Genomic DNA, 24,386 nt, shown 5'->3' with positions numbered 1-24,386 from the left:
AGCCACCTCGTGAGGAGGGCAGACCTGAGGGCTGTGGCATCCTGTTCGCAAAGGAGGAGGCAGCTGCCAGAGCCTCTTGCCTCAGTAGGTAGCAGTGGCAGCACCCTTCCCCCTTCCTTGCCCTCAGCCAGCCTAGGGTTGGGGCATGCAAGGGCCTCCCTTTACCAGCCACAAGGAGGAGGTGCCGCTGCCCCAGCCCCAAAGGCCCGGCCTCAGTGAATGAGGGAGCCTGTCATGGGGGGTGCCTGGTTGCACACCCTTTCCAAAATCTGCGCCCGGGACCACGACCCCCCAGCCCTCCCCAGGCTACGCCTCTGATCCAGAGACATATCGCCTCTGCCATCGCACCGTTTCATTACGGTGGGTGTTTCTGTTGGTCCCTGCATGCCATGCGATACAGAATACTACATATGGAAGCGCAGGTCCATGTGGGGCTATTTCCTAGGGCTTCCACAGTTAATCCACCTGGTGCTTTGTAGGCCGCCACTCACCCTTTCCAGCAGGAACTCGGCCGTAGTGTCGATGATGACGCCCAGCTCGCGGTACTGGCCTGAATAGCGGATGTAGCCCCAGGCCAGGAGGCAGAGGAGGAGGATCCCTACGAGGAAGGTGCAGAGCTGGGCAACAAAGCCGAGGCCGATGTAGTTTGAGAAGTTGGAGCCCATGTAGAGGGAGATGATGAGGCTGAAGATGGCGGCAGGCGTCCGAAACGTGTTGAAGATGTTCTTGCTCTGGTTGTGCTTGCAGAGGTCCTCATAGATGCTGTTCATCTCCCTCACCAGCTCCTCCTCATAGCGCTGGCTGAACTCCTTGCCCCCCATCTTTTTGATGGTCTGGAAGTGCTTCAAGGCCATGGCGCTCTGCACGCGGTGCTTCTCCTCCAGGAGATCCGGCGCGACGTATGGCTTGTCGCCGCCACACAGCTGGGGGGCAGGACAGGGGATACAGGTGTTAACACTGCCAACCTTCCAAAGCAGGCTAAGAACAATGCTGGCTAGTGCTCACACTGGGTGGAAGGCAAGGAGCCTGACAGTAGGTGGCGCCAGAGCCAACGGCGGCCAGCACCAACTCACTCTAGCATCTCGCCATCCTATTTGCTGCTGAATTCTGCAAGGGCATCGCTGAACTAAGGAGGAGAAAACTTAACAGGAACTGCCACATCCTGGCATTGGCTGAGGGTGGACTAAAATAGATGGGGCAGTGCCCTATTCACCCTAATAGACCAACCTCCACTGGCTATAAGCATCCTTTTTAACTCAGTCCTGGGAAGCTGCCCCATCAGAGGTCAGACTATAGCTTGGAACTGGTGAGATAAGGGAGTTCCATTTGTAGAGAGAGTGTCATTGTGCCCTACCTTGGGGAGGAAATATCAGACGTGAATGCCACTACCTTAAAACTTGATGGGCTGTCTTGGTTGTATTTCTGTTCTTTGGGCCTGTGGTCTCAACTGTTTCAGTTCAGAGAAGTGTTTAAAGAGGAGCTTCTCTAACTGTTCTGTGTCATCACTTTAAAATGTGAATTTCTTGCCGTTTTATTGCCCCAACCCCAACTCCGTTCTCACCTTCTCCATATTGGTGTAATACATGTCCTTGGCCGACGCAACAGCAGCCAGGTTGTTGGCTTCGGCAGTAGCCTGAGAGCAAAGATCATAAAATGAGCACAGGGATGTAATCAGTTCCACCGTCTGTGCCCCCCTCCACCCCCCCAACAAGGCTATTTCCCCCGCCTGCAATCTTATGCCCTCCCCGCAAACTGGGGTACATGCTCAGCAAACATGCCTTTGCAATCATAAGGACCAGAAGCTCCATTGCTTAAAAGAAAAAAAGGGTGAAGAAAAACTGAGTTGTTTGCAGGTGAGTTCTACGTCCCAGACTGCAAACTACCCACTTGACCAAGTGCCCTGGCACCAGCGTCAGCCAGTGTTAGAAACTCAGATATATAAGCTGGATGTCAAATGGCTCCTTAAACCAAGTTGCAGTTGCCAAAACAGAATGTTTAGTTACCATTTGAGGGCCAAACAGTTTTAAAGTCGTATTTTTCAATACAACTTTTGGGTTCCTGAAATTCGTTCTGGTGGTGCAGAAAAAAATACCATGGAGAGAATTCTACAGGATGTGTTGTCAAGCAAGATCCAAGGATCCCCAGACATGCGCCTCCTAGTGCCTGGGCATCTTTACAGTGGTGCCCTGCAAGACAAATGCCTCGCAAGACGAAAAACCCGCTAGACGAAAGGGTTTTCCGTTTTTCGAGGCGCTTCGCAAGACGAATTTCCCTATGGGCTTGCTTCGCAAGACGAAAATGTCTTGCGAGTCTTGCGATTTTTTTCGCTCCCCCCCTTTTTCTAAGCCGCTAAGCCGCTAATAGCCGCTTTGCCGCTAACAGCCGCTAAGCCGCTAAGCCACTAACAGGGTTGCTTCGCAAGACGAAAAAACCGCAAGACGAAGAGACTCGCAGAACGGATTCTTTTCGTCTTGCGAGGCACCACTGTAATTTGGTCACAAGTGACTGATAGCCAGGTGCAAAATGCGTCTGACAAATTTCAAACACTGGCGTCAGCAAGTGCTGTGGGACAGTCAATCTAGCACCCATCACAAACAGAGGGCGCTTAAGACCACAGGGGGCATGCGGCGCAGAGGGAGGCAGTGGAGAGCAGCTGAGCTCCACGCAAAACCTTTGAGCAAGTTTCTCCCCTTGGCATGCTTCGTGTAGCTGCCTTCTACCCAGCTTGCTTCTCTGGATCTATCTAGCCCTGAAATAACACGGGAAACTGCCTTCTGCTGAGTGAAACTCACTGGATCCATTTAGACTGCTAATGCCTAGAAGTGGCTCTCCAGGGTTTCAAAGAGGAGGTGTTATTCCCAGCTCTACCCGGAGACGCTGGGAATCGAACCTGGGACCTTCTGCATGCTGAGCATGTGCTCTCCCAGTGAGCCATGGCCTTCCTCTTAAGAAGAAAGCAGTGTGCCCTTCTTCCCACAGATGCAATGGTCCACCTAGCCCAGCAGTGTCTACACTGACTGGCAGCAGCTCTCCAGGATTTCAGGCAGTCTCTCTCCCAGCCCTACCTCGGGGGTGCCACTGGGTGGGACCTTCTGCCAAGTGATGGCAACTCCCCAAATAGGAACATAGTGTATCTTGCTACCCCAGGCAAAGCTCACCAGCAACATGGACTTGGGATGAGGCAGGTCTTCCCCCTGGTAGATCTTGATATAAGCCTGGAGGGAGGAAAGGTCAACAGTGTTCAGCTACAGTCCTTTGCCAGTAACAAGAATACCAACACCAATTAGTTAACAAACAAACTGAGATCCAAAAGAATAGACTGAATCTTGAAGCTGGAATTACAAGAGACTACTAAGGCGTCACGGGAGGATGTCAGAATACCCAATGCCAGTGAAACCGCTATCAAACAGAGAAGGAGTGGTGTTTCATCTGTCTGAGTCACTTAAACAGAGGGTATTTCCAAATGGAGCAGTTAATAGTGAATTCTAGCTTTGTGGCTGGGACTATATTTCTCTCCTCCTTCAAATGGCCAGATCCTCTGTTTGGATGGTTAAGAACAGGTAGACAGTCTTCTGACCAAAGGCTCTGAGAAAAAGAAACCTATCAGACTTAGCGGATACATTTGCGATACAACCTCTGAAAAGTTATTATAGCTGGGACTGGCAAACTTGTTTTGTTCTCCCACTGGAATGTCTAGTAACAATTCAATACAGTAATTTAAGAATAAAACAAGAGAGTCTTAGGTGGTAAAAGTAAAGGTAAAGGTAAAGGTAAAGGTAAAGGTACCCCTGCCCGTACGGGCCAGTCTTGACAGACTCTGGGGTTGTGCGCCCATCTCACTTAAGAGGCCAGGGGCCAGCGCTGTCCGGAGACACTTCCGGGTCACGTGGCCAGCGTGACATCGCTGCTCTGGCGAGCCAGAGCCGCACACGGAAACGCCGTTTACCTTCCCGTTGGTAAGCGGTCCCTATTTATCTACTTGCACCCGGAGGTGCTTTCGAACTGCTAGGTTGGCAGGCGCTGGGACCGAGCAGCGGGAGCGCACCCCGCCGCAGGGATTCGAACCGCCGACCTTTCGATCGGCAAGCCCTAGGCGCTGAGGCTTTAACCCACAGCGCCACCTGCGTCCCTAGGTGGTAAAAGTACTAGCTGCCAGAAACAAGTGACACCAACAACAAAATGTTGCATTGTAGAGTGATCCTGCTCAGCGATCTAGCCAGTCGTGCCCTCTCCCAGGATACTCCATTCCATTTCCCCTCTGGCTTTCTATTTCTTTCCATCAACAGGCAGTCAACATTCTATGCCCCAAGAGCACACTCAGTCCTCACATCCAACTGCGGAGGCAGAGCATAGCCATTGTGGCTAGTAGCCATCGCTAGCCCTTTCTCTTCATGAATTTGTCTCATCCTCTTTTAAAGTCGTCCAAGTTGATGGCCATCACTGCCTCCTGTGGCAGGGAGTTCCACAGTTTAACTACGCACTGTGTGAAGAAGTCCTTTCATTTACCTGTCCTGAATTACCATTAATATTCAGCTTCACTGGATGCTCACGAGTTCTAGCGTTTAAATGTGCCGTGCATCATTTTACAAACTTCATGTTACCTCTCACGTCCCAAACGCAGGAACCTTTCCTCATAAGGGAGTTGTTTCATTCTGGCTGCCCTTTTCTGAACCTTTTCCAACTCCTCTTTGAGGTGAGGCGACCAGAACCGTATACAGAATTCCAAATGCGGCCGCACCACAGAGTTGGCTGGAGCTGATGGGGTCCCACGACATCCCAAGGCACAAGAGATCCCCACCCCCTGCCTTAAAGGGGGGGAAAGAAAAAGAAACGAAGCATACCCTGAAGTACTCCAGCAAGCCCCGGCAGGTCACTTTGGAACCGTTGATCTCCTTCTCCAAGAGCTGGCTGGGATCCAGCACAAATGGAATGAGCTTCTGCAGCTGTTCTTTAAACTCATCTGCAATGTCTGTGAGGAAAGAGATAGACAGGGGGTAGGAGAAAATTGAAGGAAACTGCTCTCATTGGTGGATAGCCGGAATTCTGCGATTCCACATAAAAACACACCAAATACAGCACTAGGTACATAAAAGGCAGCTGAGCACATCAACTTTCTTTTTTTAAAAAAAGAAGATTGACAATTCTACTCCTCATGATGGCAAAGCTATTCTTTTTCTCTCGACCTCCCAATAATTTCTATTGGTTTTCATGTAAATATTACTGTACAGTGGTACCTTGGGTTAAGTACTTAATTCGTTCCGGAGGTCCGTTCTTAATCTGAAACTGTTCTTAACCTGAAGCACCACTTTAGCTAATGGGGCCTCCTGCTGCTGCCGCACCGCCAGAGCACGATTTCTGTTCTCATCCTGAAGCATAGTTCTTAACCCGAGGTACTATTTCTGGGTTAGCGGAGTCTGTAACCTAAAGCATATGTAACCTGAAGCGTATGTAACCCGAGGTACCACTGTATTTTAATATTTGGTTGGAAGCCGCCCAGAGTGGCTGGGGAAGCCCAGCCAGATAGGCGGGGTATAAATAAATTGTTATTATTATTATTATTATTATTATACCAGAACTACATATAACTACAGTAACTTGTCCAGTGGCACACATATACAGTACACAGTACACAATCATATAGAGCACACAGTACAGCACACAGTACCACAATCAATATTATTTATTTATGCATCATCAGTTCAAGTATCCTCTCCACAGAGATTCTGTCGGCAAAGCTATTCTTGAAAATTTGTGTTCAAAGCCAGGGAAGCAGCTGAATTGAAAAGCAATAAAGTTCCTTCACCTTCCCAATCACAATTATTTCAGATAAATATACTGGGTTTTTTAAAACAAAAACAAAACAAAAGTACACAACAAAAAAAGATCAACATGATAAAAACCTAAAATGACAACCAATTGCAGGGAAAATTGAGCTATTTAAAAATGAAAGCAGAATAATCAAATGAGAATCTTCCAAAAACCCAGTTAAACAAAATCAAGCACATTTCTCTCAGGCGGTTGTCTAAATACAGACCAGGAGACTTTTTCTCCCAGGTACCCCCTGTGGCTTATCTCAGATAAGTGGAAGGAACCGAACCTTGAAAGCAGGACCTCTGAGACATTTATATAGGCAAAAACAATTCTGGAGATATTCCGGTCCTAAACGCTTTAGGGCTTTTAAAGGTCAAAGCAAGTGTCTTGAACTGAGCCCCAAAGCAAACTAGTGGAAGTCAAAACAATTATGCAAAGTAAGGAAGTGTGCAAAATCAGTTATGCAAATTTGAGAGAGCACGTCAATTGGCATACAGGCCACAGAATTTCAATAGCCTTGTTGGAAAGTTACATATACAGTGATACCTCAGGTTAAGTACTTAATTCGTTCCAGAGGTCCGTACTTAACCTGAAACTGTTCTTAACCTGAAGCACCACTTTAGCTAATGGGGCCTCCTGCTGCTGCCACACCGCCGTAGCACGATTTCTGTTCTCATCCTGAAGCAAAGTTCTTAACCCGAGGTACTATTTCTGGACAAAATAAAATACTATTTCTGGGTTAGCGGAGTCTGTAACCTGAAGCGTATGTAACCTGAGATACCACTGTACATATAAAACATTCCCCTCCACAAAAGCACATACAAGCACTCCCCTGGGTACCTCTAAAGCATTGCATCGCACCAAACCATGGTTAAGGAAGCTTAGCCATTGGTTTGTGGGACAACATAAGGGCTAGTCCCACCAAACCATGGTTTGGTGGTACGTGAACAGATCCTTCAGATCCCTCGGGCTCGTGCACAACAATGCCCGCCCACCAGATCACAGTTTTGCCTTTTCACCTGCTGCTTCCACGCCCTGCAAACCAGGAACACAGCAGAGTTTCTAATCCTGGCTTGCTGAGTTTGCCATTGGACAACATGGGGCCCATACCTTTCAGACGCCCATCAAAATTCGGACTGGTGGCCACTTTGAGGCCTGGATGGGGCAGGAGGAAACAGTTGACGTTGGTGAAGCAGGAGTGGATGTGTTTCCGGACATGCTGGATCTCCTCGTGCTGGTGAGATTTCACCTGGTGGTGGGAAGGACCATAAGTCATCTCACACTTTACTTTTTTTTAAACGCCGAGAGAATACACACACAAAAATTTCAAGTTAAGAACAATGTTAATTTCCAAATTGGAGGAAATATAAATGGACAAAGTTAAAGAGAAGGATGGTTGCATGCTGCAACGTGGTAGTATCCTTGAGTTTGTCAACTTTCATTTAAAATAAAAACCCAGCAAAGGTTCTAGTCCCTTTACTAATAATTCCATGCCATGACGACCTCCTCTCCGCCAGGTCTCTTCCAACGGGTTCAATTGCTTTTGGGTTTGTTTGTTTACCTGCAAACGCTTGTCCAAGAAACGCATGCCACCTTCCAAGCCGTAGTGGTACTCATATGGGAAGCTCCAGTCACGGACCAGGAACATCAGGGTCTGCATGGGGCGAGAGAGGCGGGAGGACTGAGAAAGGGCCTCAAAAACAGATCTTTTTTTAAAAAAAAATATATATATTTATTACTTTTTTAAAAAGGAAAAAGAGAGAAAAGAGGGGGGGGGAGAAGGTTTGGCTCAGAATCATAGAATCATAGAGTTGGAAGAGACCACAAGGGCCATCGAGTCCAACCCCCTGCCAAGCAGGAAACACCATCAGAGCACTCCTGACATATGGTTGTCAAGCCTCTGCTTAAAGACCTCCAAAGAAGGAGACTCCACCACACTCCTTGGCAGCAAATTCCACTGTCGAACAGCTCTTACTGTCAGGAAGTTCTTCCTAATGTTTAGGTGGAATCTTCTTTCTTGTAGTTTGGAACCATTGCTCCGTGTCCGCTTCTCCGGAGCAGCAGAAAACAACCTTTCTCCCTCCTCTATGTGACATCCTTTTATATATTTGAACATGGCTATCATATCACCCCTTAACCTCTTCTCCAGGCTAAACATGCCCAGCTCCCTTAGCCATTCCTCATAAGGCATCGTTTCCAGGCCTTTGACCATTTTGGTTGCCTTCCTCTGGACACGTTCCAGTTTGTCAGTGTCCTTCTTGAACTGTGGTGCCCAGAAGTGGACACAGTACTCCAAGTGAGGTCTGACCAAAGCAGAATACAGTGGCACTATTACTTCTCTTGATCTAGATGCTATACTCCTATTGATGCAGCCCAGAATTGCATTGGCTTTTTTAGCTGCCGCATCACACTGTTGGCTCATGTCAAGTTTGTGGTCAACCAAGACTCCTAGATCCTTTTCACATGTACTGCTCTCAAGCCAGGTGTCACCCATCTTGTATTTGTGCCTCTCATTTTTTTTGCCCAAGTGCAATACTTTACATTTCTCCCTGTTAAAATTCATCTTGTTTGTTTTGGCCCAGTTCTCTAATCTGTCAAGGTCATTTTGAAGTGTGATCCTGTCCTCTGGGGTGTTAGCCACCCCTCCCAGTTTGGTGTCATCTGCAAATTTGATCAGGATGCCCTTGAGTCCATCATCCAAGTCGTTGATAAAGATGTTGAATAAGACCGGGCCCAAGACAGAACCCTGTGGCACCCCACTAGTCACTCTTCTCCAGGATGAAGAGGAACCATTGATGAGCACCCTTTGGGTTCGGTCAGTCAGCCAGTTACAAATCCACTGAGTGGCAGCATAGTCAAGACCGCATTTTACCAGCTTCTTTACAAGAATATCATGGGGCACCTTGTCAAATGCCTTGCTGAAATCAAGGTAGGCTACATCCACTGCATTCCCTTCATCTACCAGGCTTGTAATTCTGTCAAAAAATGAAATCAGGTTAGTCTGACATGACTTATTTTTCAGAAATCCATGCTGACTATTGGTGATCACAGCATTCCTTTCTAGGTGCTCACAGACTGTTTGCTTAATGATCTGCTCCAGAATCTTCCCTGGTATTGAAGTCAGACTGACTGGGCGGTAATTATTTGGGTCCTCTCTTTTCCCCTTTTTGAAAATAGGGACAACATTTGCCCTCCTCCAGTCTGCCAGGACTTCGCCTGTTCTCCAGGAATTCTCAAAGATGACTGCCAGTGGTTCTGAAATCACATCTGCCAGTTCTTTTAATACTCTTGGATGCAGTTCATCTGGCCCTGGAGACTTGAATACATCTAAACTAGCCAAGTATTCTTGTACTATCTCCTTAGTTATTCTGGGCTGTGTTTCCTCTGCTGAATCATTTGCTCCAAATTCTTCAGGTTGGGCATTGTTTTCTTTATCGGAGAAGACTGAGGCAAAGAAGGCATTGAGGAGTTCAGCCCTTTCTGTGTCCCCTGTTTGCATTTCACCATCTTCTCCTCTGAGTGACCCCACTGTTTCTTTGTTCTTCCTTTTGCTACGAACATACCCATAAAAGTCTTTTTTGTTGCTTTTAACCTCTCTAGCAAGCCTGAGTTCATTCTGTGCTTTAGCTTTTCTGACTTTGTGTCTACACGTGCTGGCTATTTGTTTGAATTCCTCTTTGGTGGTTTCCCCCCTTTTCCATTTTTTGTACACATCCTTTTTAATCTTAACTCAGTTAAAAGTTCTTTAGATAGCCACCCTGGCTTCTTTAGGCACCTTCCATGTTTCCGTCTCATTGGTATTGCCTGAAGTTGTGCTTTTACTATCTCCCTCTTAACAAACTCCCAGCCATCATGAACTCCCTTTCCTTTTAGTATTACTGTCCATGGGATCTCACCCAGCACTTCCCTAAGTTTTATGAAGTCGGCTTTCTTAAAGTCAAGAAATTGAGTCCTAGTATGCTTGGCTGCTCCTTTCCGCTGTATAGTAAACTTCAGAAGAGCATGATCACTCGCGCCTAATGATCCTTCCACTTCTACCCCACTAACCAGGTCATCAACATTGGTTAGGACCAGATCTAAAATGGCTGTTCCTCTTGTTGCTTCTCCCACTTTCTGGACAATGAAGTTGTCTGCAAGGCCAGTGAGGAATCTGTTTGACCTTATGCTCTTGGCTGAGTTTGACATCCAACAAATATCCGGGTAATTGAAGTCCCCCATTACTACTATCTCCCTTCCTTTTGCATGCTTGGCCATCTGTTCCAGGAAGGCATCATCTATGTCCTCCGTTTGGCTTGGGGATCTATAGTAAACTCCCACAATGAGGTCCCTGTTATTCTTCTCTCCCTTAATTTTGACCCATATGCTCTCACTTTGGCTTTGAGGTTCTAAATCTTGGATCTCTTCACAGGTATACACATCCCTGACATATAACGCCACTCCTCCTCCTTTCTTGTCTGGTCTGTTTCTCTGAAATAGATTGTATCCCTCCATTATTACATTCCAATCATGGGTCTTATCCCACCAGGTTTCAGTGATGCCTATTATGTCATATTTAGTTTGCTGTACCAAGAGCTCAAGCTCATCTTGTTTATTTCCCATGCTTTGCGCATTAGTGTACAGACACTGAAGTCCATTAATCATTCCCCCGTGTCTCTTATTTAAGGATTTTTTCCTCCCACCACTAGGTCTGCGTGCTGTTTGCTCCATTTGGTCTATGACATTTGGATGATCATCTTCATCAATTGATAGACTCCTACCTTCAGGAGTACTATCTCCCTCCCCCACATTAGTCAGTTTAAAGCCCTCCTGATGAGGTTTCTGAGATTTTTGGCAAAAACATTCCTCCCAACCGTTGTGAGGTGCAGCCAATCGCTTGCCAGAAGTCCATCTTCAAGAAACTGCAGTCTGTGATCTAAGAATCCAAACCGTTCCTGTTTACACCATTTGCGAAGCCAGCTGTTCACTTCCACTATTTTTCCCTCTCTCCCTGGGCCAGGAAGACAGGGAGGCAGGTGTGGCTGGGAGGGCCCCTTGAGAACCTAACCCAGTAAACCAGGGGTGGGGACACTGTCCATCTACAGTCCAGCATCCTGTTCATGCAAAGAACAGCCAGATGCCCCAATGAGAAGCTTGTGAAGAGGACGTGAGAGAAACAGACCTCCCTACATGAGAGCAGCTCTGCTTCCCCTGAATGAAATGGGAAGCACACACACCCCGACTGGTGGGGGTTTTATTTTGCGGAAGGATGTACAGTACAGTGGTACCCTGGGTTAAGAACTTAATTCGTTCTGGAGGTCTGTTCTTAACCTGAAACTGTTTTTAACCTGAGGTACCACTTTAGCTATTGGGGCCTCCCGCTATCACAGTGCTATTACTGTTCTCATCCTGAAGCAAAGTTCTTAACCCGAGGTACTATTTCCGCGTTAGCGGGGTCTGTAACCTGAAGCGTCTGTAACCTGAAGCGTATGTAACCCGAGGTACCACTGTATTCTGCAACATATCATTAAGCAATAATAGTACTTTCATGATGGGTTTTATACTGGGCCATCCACGCATTGTTCCATTTTAACAGATGTTCGGCGAGGCTTCCCCAGTGTTACCGCTGTCTGGAGGGAGGCACTCTTTGCACATAACCACCCCGACACCATCAGAAGCAAAAAACCATCACGAATGTGCCATAGAAAGGATGCCTGAAGAGGTCATGTGACATTATCTTTATTGAGCATTCCTTCTGATTTGTTTAAGGGGGTTGGCAGTTAAACAACAAGGAGCATTCATCCTGGTTTGGCTGTCTGCGTGCCTTGCAGTGCAATGAAGGTGAGTAAAAAAAAACAACAACCACCCACCCTGGGTCATTTGCGGTATGAAAAGTTACAGGGAAGTAATAGGGCAGGCGGGATGCGGGTGGCGCTATGGGTTAAACCACAGAGCCTAGGACTTGCCAATCAGAAGGTCGGCGGTTCGAATCCCTGCGACGGGGTGAGCTCCTGTTGCTTGGTCCCTGCTCCTGCCCACCTAGCAGTTCCAAAGCATGTCAAAGTGCAAGTAGATAAATAGGTAGCGCTCCGGCGGGAAGGTAAACGGCGTTTCCGTGTGCTGCTCTGGTTCGCCAGAAGCGGCTTAGTCATGCTGGCCACATGACCCAGAAGCTGTACACCGGCTCCCTCGGCCAATAAAGCAAGATGAGCACCGCAACCCCAGAGTCGGTCACGACCGGACCTAATGGTCACCAATGGGAAATGAATCAATACGTCCACCTAGAATTTTCTGCAAACACAAAGGATTGAAAGCAGGACCGCATCTAACTGCCCCGATACCATCATGAACACAACCAACCATGAATGCACCATAAAAAGTATGTTTGGAGGGGACCGGAAATATGTCAGGGAAGTGAGAGTAACTCAACTCTAAATATATACAGACAGAAAATCCAATTTCACCACTCAGTTCAGTTCTACAAAACTGATCCACCTCTCATTGCACTCCACGGTTCCTTGCAAACAGCTCAGAGCATTGTCCTTTTCCCAACCCACGCCCTGAAAAAAAAATTCTCAGAACACCCTGTGAGGAAGGTTAGGCTGAAGGACAGTGAGTGCTCCAAGGTTGCCCAATAAGCTTTGTCATTGAGCAGGGATTTGAAAAAACCACCCCCTGCCCATTTCTCCCCACTGAACCTAGAAATCTGCATCAAGCTTCCGTACAGTGGAGTAACAAATCTGCAGACTGCGCAAATCTTGGGTGTGCATGGACTGCGGGAATTGAGGGCCCACCGGCCAAGACTGTATGTGTGTCTCCCACCTCCTGGCCCAGCCCCATCTGTTCAGATGCATACCTGGAATGGTTTGAGGAAGCTCTCGTCCATGGCCAGGCGTCCATACTCTGTAAAGAGCTACAAAAGGAAATCAAAAACATGCTGAATTTTGTTTAAAGATCTAAAGCAGCGGTTCTCAAAAAAAAAATTACCCAGGCCACGCTCAGAAAAAGAAATTGCTTGCACCACACCAAATTTTCTACTGATAAGAATTGCATTGGAAAACAAAAGGAAACAACACCAATATCACTCAATGCTCTTGCTCTCATTTTGAAAATATATCCATATTCTGCAAATAAATAAAAATTATTTTGATACAGGACTATCCTATACTGGGACTATACCATACTACACTACACTGAAATCTTTAAGTGTTTCTTTGATGGTCCTTCAACTTCCTGCCACGCTTGCCATTCTCTCCTGCCACACTCCCTTTGAGAACCCCTGATAAGGGAATGGCAGCAACAGGTGTGCCCCTGACTCCAGGTCTCTCACAGCTTGAGCTCAGAAAGTATAAAGAACACAGAAAGAGCTCTGCTGGATCAGACCAGCATCCTGTTCTCACAGTGGCCGACCAGATTATCATCACAATAACCTGCAAGCAGAACTAGAGCTTGTTCTACTTGGAAACCACTTAGAAGCCTATCCTGGCATCAAGCAGTAAGTATAAATAGGAATTATAGCAACCACCACCACCACCACCACAGCAACTGTATCCCCTTTTGTGTTCTGCACAGCACCATGAGCATTGCAAGGGGAAATGGTTTTCTTATCACCTACCTGTAGCTGCTGCAGATCATCTTCCTGGATGTTCTGAGACAAGTTGTAGATCTAAAAAGGGGGAAAGGGACAGCTGCAATGGTGAAAAAAATCCAGAAGGGCAGCCGCCTTAGCCTGTTGCAACAAAGACTCTTAAGGCTCAATAAAAATTGTCTTAACTGATTTAATCTGGCAGAAGGTCCCAGCCTCAATCCCTGGCATCTCCAAGTGCGGCTGGAAGAGACCCCCGGCTGAAACTCAGGACGGCCGCTTCCCAGTCAGTGGAGGCAACACTCAGCCAATGGCCTCACTCAGCATAAGGCAGCTCCCTACATTCCTAGATGCTTTCACTTAGACTACCCCAGGGCTTCCCAAACTTGGGTCTCCAGCCATTTTTGAACTACAACTCCTATCATCCCTGACCGCTAGTCCTGGTACCTAGGGATGATGGGTGTTGTAGTCTAAAAACAGCTGAAGACCCAAGTTTGGGAAACCTTGGACCAGACTTTCTTCAGGGCCCAGGGATGAATAGGGAAACAACAGGACAAAATTCCACCAAATTTTTAGATCTTGTTCTGTTTTGCCAGCTTTCACTTTCTGGGACGGGATTTAAATACACATAATTAAATATAAGCCTATCAGGTCCCCAACACGCTCCCAAGCTCAGACTCCTAATTGGATGGGTGACTATACCGTGGTACCTCTCGTTACAAACTTAATTCGTTCCAAAGGTCCGTTCTTAACCTGAAACTGTTCTTTACTAGAGGCGTGCTTTCACTAATGGGGCCTCTTGCTGCCACTGCGCCGCTGACACATGATTTCAGTTCTCATCCTGGGGCAAAGTTCTCAACTCGAGGTAACTCTTCCAGGTTAGCGGAGTTTGTAACCTGAAGCATTTGTAACCTGAGGTGTTTGTAACTCGATGTACCACTGTATATATTTACTTACACACACACACACTTCCAAGGCCAGGAGAGGCCTAGCAACACAGACTGCCTTCCCAGAAACAGCCCAGCTTTGGCTTTTCTGTCTTGATTGTAGCCGCCTTCCCCTCCAATCGATGAGGAGTCCCATCACACACCCATGGCGAAAGCCCTTGCCACACCTTATTCAAACGACGACCAAAAAACAGGGGACACTCACCTGAACAGAACTCGTCATGGTGCTGAGAGCAAAGATGGTGGCGCAGTCCTTGACTGTTGACTGGCTGTCAAAAGCTCCCTGGGTATCCATCAGCACGACCGCCACCTGGAAGCACAGGTGAGAGCATCAGGCTCAAGAGATGCTCCAGTGCTCTCTCCACCCCACAGTTTCCCACTCTCCCCACCCCCTGGCATTCTGTGGTCTCTGAACATACTCAGTCCTTGCTGGGTTATTATTTTTTAAGGGTGGGGGTGGCTGGGGAAGCAATGTGGCCTGGGGAAGAGTCCAGAGGACCTGACAGCAAGGACTGGAGGGTGTTGTGAAATAGGCACAGAGGCTGCAGGGGTACCAGATGGGGAGCTGGGTCTGGGCTCAGAGCTGGCTGTGGAAGTTAGGGAGAGCATGGGGTCTGAAGTGATGGGGCAAGAGCTCCCAGAGACACTTCCCAGACCATTAGGGCCTTTAAGGCACTGCTCAGGCTGCACAGAAAAAGCATTTTTGTTCCTGAAATTCTGATTGTGGAGCTAAAATATAACTGATAGAATTCTACAGGATGGGGTATTATTGTGTGAAAACAGTCTGGCTAATTTCTAAAACTGCTATAAGGAAAGAGCCTGGACCCTCGCAGACACCTTCTCCTGAGCCAGAAAAAAAGCCAGACGTTTCCCACTGCAAACCAGAAGTCCTGCAGTGTCAGAAGCGCACCAGGAGAGAGGAGATGGCATGAAGGAGGAGCACCTATCTTCAAACCACAGGGTTGGCCCTTTAAGGTTCTGACGTTCTCCCAAGGGGTGGAGCTTGGAGGAGGCAAGGAAGGTCTTTGCTGGAGAAAGTTGCTCACTTGGAGCTGTCCATGGTGCAGAAACCTTTGACCAGCCATGCCTCTTTCACCATGGGTTCCGGCAACAGACCAGAACACAGCAGAGGACCACATTTGACCCTCAGTCCTGAGGTTTCCTACTGTGGCCATGGAGGGGTGAAGAAATGTTTTCGCTTTCCATTTTAATCAAATTCCAACTCCTTCTCAACTGCCCCCGTACCTTCTTTCCACTTGGTTTCTCCACAATGAAAACTTCACTCCAGATTTGGATGCCTGTGGTGTCCGGGTCAGATCCACCGCGCCAGGAAAAGCCTGTCAGGGGTTCATCCTTGTCACCCAGCCAATTGGTGCTGCCCCCTTCTTTCTGCGGAGCAACAGGGAAACAGCACAAATAAGGAAACTGTGTAGTATTACAAGAATGAGCCATCAGGCTCCCATGTGTCCCCTTAAGAGAATAACAGCTCCTGCTTTCAGTTTTGACAAAGGCTTCCAGTCATATTACAAATCTGCAGAACCGTGGTTGATTCTATCTCTAAATAAAACAAACCAGAATCAAAACGTGGTCTGCTATCATGATGCAAAAAAGCCCAAACAAAACCTGATTGCATGGTTCCACCAAAAGTTTGGGGACTGAAGATGAACAGAATGTAGGCTCTTTGCAAATAGGACCCTTGTGTCCGTTTCGTTTTACTTGTGAAAATTCTCTAAGCTCCAGGTGCATTGTTTTAAATAATGCTTATTTTTTTATTTATAAAAAAATATTTATATACTATTTGTTTTTTAAAAAATCAAGGCAGTGTTCAACAATTGTACATAAAACCACACAATAAAAATCATATCAAAAGTCAAAATTCTTAATTGCCTGCATAAGCCAGAGGGATTAGGAAAGTTTTCAGCAGGCATTTAAAAGTTGGCACAGAAGGCACCTGCTCAATCTCTGCTGGCAGAGTATTCCACAGGATTGAGCTGGTGACACTAAAGGCTTGATTCCTTGTTAAATGACCCTCATCAATTTGGAGAACAGTCAACAACACTCCTGTAAATGATCTCGAGGACTGAGATGGGCTGTAAGGGTTCATTCAGGTGTTCCCTGAGGTACACTGGCCCTAGGTCATTCTGGGCTTTGTAAATTAATAAAGGACCTTTAACAATAGCAGCAGACAATGAACCAGTGAACAGGGGGATGGCTCACCTGTGTGTACATATAACGCAGCAGAAAGTCCAAGAGGAAGGATTTGCCTTTGCGGAAGGCACCGGCCACGGACACCACCACCACATCGAGGTCCCGGATAGAATCAGCCAAGAGGACACGGCTCAGCGCCTTCTCATCCAGCTCAAAGGAGTGTTGGTCTTTGTGCACCAGCACAATCTGCACTGGGCCAGGCTTTGTTCCCCCCATGGCATCCCCAGCTGTACAAAGAAGAGAAAGGGGGCTGGGTGTCAATACACAACAACAACAGCCAGGCTAGCAAGGCCTGCCCACCCCATACATTTAAAGCATGTTTATAGTATTTGAACAGTCATTGCTTCCCCCAAAGAATCCTAGGAACTGTAGTTTATCCCTCATCGAACTACAATTCCCAACACACCGTAACAAACCACAGTTCCCAAGATTCCATGTGCTTTAATTGTACGGTATGGTATAAACCAGGGGTCAGCAACCTTTTTCAGTCCACCGTCCCTCAGACCATGTGGTGGGCCAGACTATATTTTTTTTTTTGGGGGGGGGGGGAATGAACGGATTCCTATGCCCCATAAATAACCCAGAGATGCATTTTAAATAAAAGGGCACATTCTACTCATGTAAAAATACGCTGATTCCCAGACTGTCTGCAGGCCGGATTGAGAAGGCGATTGGGCCGCATCCAGCCCACAGGCCTTAGGTTGCCTACCCCTGGTATAAACACACAACTCTTTGGATATGCTAAGATTAGCATGTCAGCAGTTTCTAGTGCTTTTTTACCTTTGCGTGTAAATAAGGTAAAATGATTTGTGCTGTTGAATTGTCATGTCTCAGGACATTAACAGGTATTTCAGCCATAACAGCTTCCAAGGAAAACTTTGATTGGATATAGCATTTAAACCACATAAAGTGCACATTGATTCCCCCACCCACAATAATCTAGTTATTTGAGCTCAAGTAATTTTTGTCACGGGGGGGAAAGATAATGAGAATCACGCAGGAGTAAAATTAACCAAGCATACTCTCTTCAGTTTTGTTAAGCTGAAGATCAGATCTAACATATTTGGCTGAGGTTGGATGGCCATCTGTACTAGATGCTTCAGTTGAGATTCCTGCGTCCCAGGGGGTTGGACTAGATGACCCTTGGGTCCCTTCCAGCTTTACAATTCTATGATTCTATGACCTCAATCAGTCTAGGGCAGGGGTGAAAAACCCGTGGCCCTCCAGATGTTGGTGGACTCCAATTGGCCTGGGCGATGTATCAATACATTGTCCAGGACCAGTTTGAGGGCCAGATCACAACAGCGTTTGGACTCAGAGGTATATTACAAGTGGGGCTTGTCAGCTGGCTGGCGTCTTAACTTTCTTCTCTGGCCAAGCAGGCAGACCACCTCCTTTCTTCCTTCACTGGGCGCTGGCAGTGGAGGGCATGGTGGTAGCAGCTTCACCCTGGTGCCTCGCAGGGCCGGTGGATGATGCTCCATCATTTTCAAGATCGTGATGTATCACTTTATTGCGATGTTTAGCTGGTGATACATCACGAAAACCTGATATCGCCTAGCCCTAGACTCCAACTCCCATGAGCCCTAGCAAGCATAGCCAATGGTCAGGGATGATGGGAGCTATAGTCCATCAACAAGTGGCAGGAGACACACAAGAATCTCACTCCAGTCCTGGAGCGATTAAGATTCAAACACACACACACACACACACACACAGAGAGAGAGAGAGAGAGAGAGAGAGAGAAATATAACCTCACAGAGTTGTTGTGGAGATAAAATGGGGAAAAGAACCACCTAGGCCACAGAGAGAGAGAGAGAGAGAGAGAGAGAGAGAGAGAGAGAGAAAGAAAGAAAAGAAAGAACCAACCTCACAGAGTTGTTGGGAAGATAAAATGGGGAGAAGAACCATCTAGGCCACCTTGAGCTCCTCACAGGAAAGGTAGGATTTAAATGTCAAAATAAATGTAATATATGCACAATATATGCACAGATACAGAGAGAGATACACCCATGTGTATATGTGTTTGTGTTTCTACCTTGGTATTAAGTGGCACAGATGGAATACTCTTGCCAGGACTACTGAAATTCTGGCACGCTAGAAACCCCACATACATACACACCGGATGCCCCACAGATTGACCTGTGCATTATTAGCGCAGCAAACAGGAGCCCCACTCGTTGACTTCTCACCATCCATGTGCACGGAGCCGAACCGATCCAGGAGAGGCACTTCCTGAGGCGAGGGTTCACACCTCCATGGCTCTCGCCGGCCGGGACCACTCACTGCCCCGCGAGGCCGGGTCAGAGGAGCCCACCTGTGCGGGCAGACTCTGCGAGATATTATGGGCCGCCTGGGGGTGGCATCCAGCAAACTGGGGCAGCTCCTCGAGGGCCGCGGCTTCTGTTGCAAGCCTGGCTTCTTCTTCTTCCGGGCTTTCATGAGTTTTCAAACCAACAAGGGCAGCAGGAGGCTAAAAGGAAGCAGGGCTTCTAGAGGACAAAACCCATCCTCTCTGGCCCAAGGAGATCATAACAATCCGGTCTCCATGGCAACAGCACCCAAGGGCTCACTAGGCCGAGTTCCAAGGAAGGACCATTAATTTCACTCATGTTTCTATCCTTTCTAACCCTCCTTTCCCCCTCCTCAGGAGAGGGCCAGAAAGAGGGGTCTGAAGGGCCACATGGGCAACTCAACCTGAGGTTCCCCCACAATGAAACGCTTTTGCTACGCGAAAAGAACCCTTTTTCTTTCTCCCCTGAACTCAGCAGTTTGCAAGCTGTCGAGTTAGGACCACACCAGCCTCCTCTCTGATCATCTTATCTGCCTGGTTGAAAAATAGGCCAATTAAATTAACATCACATTTAAAACCTCTGTTTTCCTGCCCAAGTAATTCAATAGGCCACCTGCTCTTAGCACTGCAAGAGCACAGGCTGGGAGGAAATTAAACACAAGGGAACTTTTATTTTTTATTTATTTGCGTGGGGAAATTCTACCCAACCAACGTTAAGGAAAAAATATTACGGCAGCAAACAACATTAAGGTAAATAAAATGGCATTCATAAAGCAAATAAAAAAGACATCACCAGTCAGTATTTGGGCTTAGAGAATCATGGAATTGCAGAGCTGGAAGGGGCCCCAAGGGGCTTCTATTCCACCCCCCAGCTATGCAGGAATTACAGCTCAAGAATCCCTGACAGGTGGCCATCCAACCTCTCTTTAAAAACCTCCAATGAAGGGGAGTCCACTACCTTCCAAGAGACTTGGTTCCACTGTCAAACAGCTCTTGTTGTCAGAACGTTGCTAAAGTTGAGTTAGAATCTCCTTTCTTGCAATTTGAATCTATTGGTTTGGGTCCTACACTCCAAAGCAGCAGAAAACATGCTTGCTCCATCATCCATGTGGCAGCTTTTCAAGTATCATATCACCTCTCAGTCTTCTCATGCAGCATGGAGTGGTACTTTAAGTTCTCTAGATCTGGATCCTATACCTTTGTTGAAGCAGCCTAGAATTGCATTAGCTTACTTTGCTGCTGCATCACACTTCTGACTCATGCTTAGCTTGTGCTCTACCCTAGATGCTTTTCACATGTATTGCTGGCAAGCCAGGTGTCCCCCATCCTATATTTGTGCATCTGATTATCGCTGCCTAAATGCAGAACTTTACATTTGTCCCTTTTGAAATTCATTTGGTTAATTTTGGCTCAGTTCTCCAAACTGTTAAAGCCATCCTGATTCCATCTTCTGAGGTTAATTTGTTATAATGTTTATGTTAGTTTAAATGTTTGTTTTTGTAAAACACTTTTGGCATCTTTTGAAAAATCGATGAATATATGCAATTAATAATAATAACAATAATACAACTATTGTTCCATACACACAAACACACACACACACACACACACACACACCTGCTTATTAAGCTTATTTCCAGATCTAAGCTGCCAACCCCAGATAATCGGAAGCAGCATAATGCAGAATTTGTTGTTAGGCCTTCCCTGTGGGCTGCTGCTGCCTAGAGCAGCTGTGTGCAAGGACTGGCGCTGTTGCAGCTGCTAGCAGGTAAGAAAGGTTGCTCAAGAACAGCAGAGATAAAGCTAATATTGTGTAGTAGTTACCAGAACATCAGACAAGAACTGGGGGGACCCAAGTTCAAATCCGCACCCTTAGACTTTATTCATTGCAACATTTCAGGTTATGGGTCCAAACATATTGGCTGTGTCTGCTTGACAATTTTCAGGGGAGCTAGGGAACAGGGGGAAGAATCCAGTTAAAATGTCTCCTGCAAAGATTGCTGCTGCTAAAATACCTTCATCAGAGATGCCCTAAGCTACTTCTGACAAGCCGCAAGTTCGGAAGAGGGTTTTCCACACTCCTCTGAAACGTAAAACTTCCGTGAAAGGAAAAAGGCAACACTGAACACACCCAGTGGGGGGGGGGGGGAGTGTGAATACAATTCACTCACATACCATGAGCTCTGCCAGCTAGCCGCTGCCTGCAGTGAGTCAGAAACCTCAACCGCTCCCTTGAAATCTCGCCTGTTTTGCATTTAGCAGACATTGCCACTTGTCTGGAAGGGAAGCCTCTCCACCATCTCCTCTGCTCCATGAAGCAGAGGCCTACGCAAGTGCTATCTCTACACAACCCATCGCATCTTCTGTGGTCTCCCAGCACCTCAATAATGCAGAACCCCTGTTTCTGCAAACTCAACTCATAAGAAAAGCATTAAGGCAACAACCATTTCACTTGCCTCCCCGCTCCCCAAGTCACAACTGGCATTTACAGATATGCTGCCTCTAAACAGGGAGGTTCCATTTAGCCATCACAGGCAATAGCCCTCAATAAACCTCTCCTCCTCTATGGAAGGACCACAGCTCAGTAGTACAGCATCTCCCTTGCATGCAGAAAGGGCCAGGTTCAAACCCAGGTAGCTGTGGGAATGTCCTGGCCCTACCTGAAACCCTGGGGAGTTGTTGCCAGTCAGTGTAGACAATACTGAGCTACAGGGACAAATAGCTTGGCTCAGGATATGGCAGCTTCCCATGTTCCACGTCATTGTGCAAACCCGTTTTGATATCATCAGAGCCCACAGAACCGCCAGCTAGCTACACCTCGTGGCAGCAAACGCCTTAATTCAATTACTGTCATTGATCGTTAAATGATATTGTGCCTTCCAGTGGCGTAACAGCACCCAAGGCAACTTGGAACTGGTGAAAGAGCTTCAGAAGCATTCAGACTGGACCAAAACAAAGTCCTATGTGGCAAGCAGATGCTTCTCAGTGACCCACAAGCGAGAAAGCAACTCTTAGCAACCAGTATTCAATGGCATCGTGCCTCTGATCCTGGTAGCAGTGTACATCCATAATTGGTCTTATGCTTAAAACAACAGGAGGTAGCGATGGCCACCAGCTTGGAGGGCTTTAAAAGGGGATTAGTCAAATTCATGGAGGAGTGGAGGACCACATGGGTCATCAGCTCCAGCCCCTTTGAATGCAGGAATCTTTTTGCCCAACATGATTAAGAGTCTCATGCTCTTCCATATGAGCTACCCCAGCAGTATTGATGGCTAATACCCACAAAGGCTATGTTCTATGCCTCTGAATGCCTGTTGCTGGGAACTGCAGGCAGGCAGAGAGTGGCTACACTCATGTCCCGCTTGTGAGCATCCCACAGGCATCTGGTCTGATCCAGCAGGCTCTTCTTATGCCCTTATAACACATAAAAATATAGAAAGCCGATACAATCGCATAATAAACATTGTGAGTGAGCATAACCAAATATTTAAAAAGGTGCATAGGAAGCTATCTTACGCCGAGTCAAGACAATTGGTCCATCTAGCTCAGGACTGTCTGCACTGACCAGCAGCAGCTCTCCTGGGTTTCAGGCAGGGGTGTCTCCCAGCCCTACCTAGAGATGCCACTGGAGACTGATCCTAAGGCGTTCTGCATGGAAAGTGTGTGTTCTACCACTGAGCTGCAGCCCTTCCACTGAGGCTCGTTGAAATAAAAGTTTTAAACTGGAGTTGAAACGTCATCAGGGAAGGAGCTCAGCAAATGTCCAGTTCCAGCTTTCGGGGCATTGCTGTGGGGAAAGCCCTCTCCCACTTACTCACCAACCAAACTTCCGTCCATGGCAGTGGGTGGCAGAGAAGATCCCCCCCATGTGGGCCTGCATGAATGGAAAGGCTTAAGCAAGATAATGCAACCCTTCCAGTATCTGAAGCAGTTTAAGACTCGTGCTTTGTGCGTGAAGAAGTTGCCATTGCAGCAACCTTCTTCAGGACTCTGCTGAAAGGTAAAATTGCCACACCACCTAGATCGGTGATCTCGCCCAACATGGCAGCAGCGTGAGCAGTGAACAATTGAGAAATATGCTGAAATACTGGTCCAGGAATTTGCCTGCCAAATACAGTCAAACCTGGAAGAGGGGCTTGTCCAAGCGCAACATCCCTGCATTGCATGCATGTTTGAGGCGGATGCTAATCACGGGTGATTTAATGAAGGAAGACAAGGAAATAGCATTGAAAATAAGATCCTCCTTTCCATACTTTATCTCGGTTGAGCTTCCACAGAAGAAATCCTGCTCACACTTTTCTTAGAAGTGAGCCCGACTGAAAACAGTGGTGCCTAACTTCAGAAACACGTGTGGTTAAAAGTTCAAAATAAATAATTGTGCAAGGCTCACTACCTTCAGGTTGTGCACAGAGGGACAAGAGAGGAAGAATTTTGTCTAGATGCTGCATTCTTATGAAGGTACTTCTATACGTTTTATACCATCCCTACAGGGCCAACCCAAACTACCCCCTTCCAATGGGGTGTCTGCATTCTCCCCATATTAACCTCAATCCATGGGGCAGTGTGGCTCTCTAGATTTTGTTGTACTACAACTCCCATCATCCTTGACTGTTGACCATGCTGCCTGGGGCTGACACGAGTCCAACAACAACAGGAACCACAGAATAGTAGAGTTGGAAGGGACCGTGAGAGTCATCTAGCCCAACACCCTGCAATGCAGGAATCGCCCGACATGGGACTCGAACCCAAGTCCCTGAGATTAAGAGTCGCATGCTCTACCAAACAAGCTACTATGCCCCAGTCCCCCAACTCGGCCTCCAGAGGCATTCTGGATCTACCACAGAGTTTGCATCTAGTACTACAATTCCCATTATCCATGAGTATTTATCACGGATGGAAGTTGCAGTCCGATGCATCTTGAGAGCATCAGGATGGGAAGGAAAGTAAGTTTCCACTTTCCCTGGAAAGGGAGGGGGGCTCCATGCATTTCCTCCACAAATGGTCCCTGTCACTATATGGGGCTCTTTGCAATCTGCTCTAGAGGCACCTCATCCCTATAGGGGACCCAGGCTCCCCCGCCCCATCTTTGGGGGGGGGGTGTTCATACAGTTTCTCCACAGAGGCTTTATCTTCCATGGGGAGAGGGATATATTCCTAACTCTCCCCATAGAGGATATTAAGCCCCCCCCCAAAAAAAGTTGGTTGATCCAAATCCGATTAAGAAAAGAGGGCCCTTACCGCCCGCCGCCAGCTTGACACCGTTCGCAGCTACCGCCGCCGAAGGAATGACACGGAGCCGCCTCCTTCCCGCCCCATCTCGGAGTAGGCAAGAGGCGGGGTTGCCGCCAGCCATGAAGCGGGGAAAGGAGCAGGGCAAGGAGCCTTGGGGAAGGGTGCATGCTGGGAATTGGAGTCCGAGCAGCCGCCGTCTCTCACCCACGGAACTGGGAAAGGACAATCCAAGAGAACTACAACTCCCAAGAGACCAAGGGGTGGAGAATCAAGAAAGGACGCGCTCTCTCGCTTTCTCCCCAAGGGAGGATCTTGGGAGAAGCAGACGGAAGAG

The 24,386-nt window shown here is 47.4% G+C and overlaps 1 protein-coding gene across 2 annotated transcripts in view; it reads right to left on the bottom strand.

Moving 5' to 3' along the window:
* Positions 1–24,154, bottom strand: part of ATL3 (atlastin GTPase 3) — a 28,071-nt gene extending 3,917 nt beyond the window's left edge. Inside the window, exons 1-12 of one of the 2 annotated variants that reach the window (XM_079957555.1) lie at positions 24,059–24,154; positions 16,537–16,754; positions 15,565–15,708; positions 14,525–14,629; positions 13,403–13,453; positions 12,644–12,700; positions 7,373–7,465; positions 6,922–7,060; positions 4,842–4,969; positions 3,159–3,215; positions 1,562–1,633; positions 492–923 (exon numbers count right to left, since the gene is read on the bottom strand). In XM_079957555.1, the coding sequence (XP_079813681.1) occupies positions 492–923; positions 1,562–1,633; positions 3,159–3,215; positions 4,842–4,969; positions 6,922–7,060; positions 7,373–7,465; positions 12,644–12,700; positions 13,403–13,453; positions 14,525–14,629; positions 15,565–15,708; positions 16,537–16,743 (1,485 nt within the window). In that variant the 5' untranslated portion in view covers positions 16,744–16,754; positions 24,059–24,154. Of the gene's footprint in view, positions 1–491; positions 924–1,561; positions 1,634–3,158; positions 3,216–4,841; positions 4,970–6,921; positions 7,061–7,372; positions 7,466–12,643; positions 12,701–13,402; positions 13,454–14,524; positions 14,630–15,564; positions 15,709–16,536; positions 16,755–18,719; positions 19,048–24,058 lie in introns of those variants that run through there. The other variant, XM_079957554.1, reaches the window with a different exon arrangement.
* Between the last annotated feature and the right edge of the window lie 232 nt (positions 24,155–24,386).

Source organism: Podarcis cretensis (assembly GCF_951804945.1).
Source record: "Podarcis cretensis genome assembly, chromosome: 16".
In the NCBI taxonomy this organism is placed as follows: domain Eukaryota; kingdom Metazoa; phylum Chordata; class Lepidosauria; order Squamata; family Lacertidae; genus Podarcis; species Podarcis cretensis.
The sequence above is the reverse complement of the archived record's forward strand: the minus strand, read 5'-3'. Positions and strand labels throughout refer to the sequence as shown.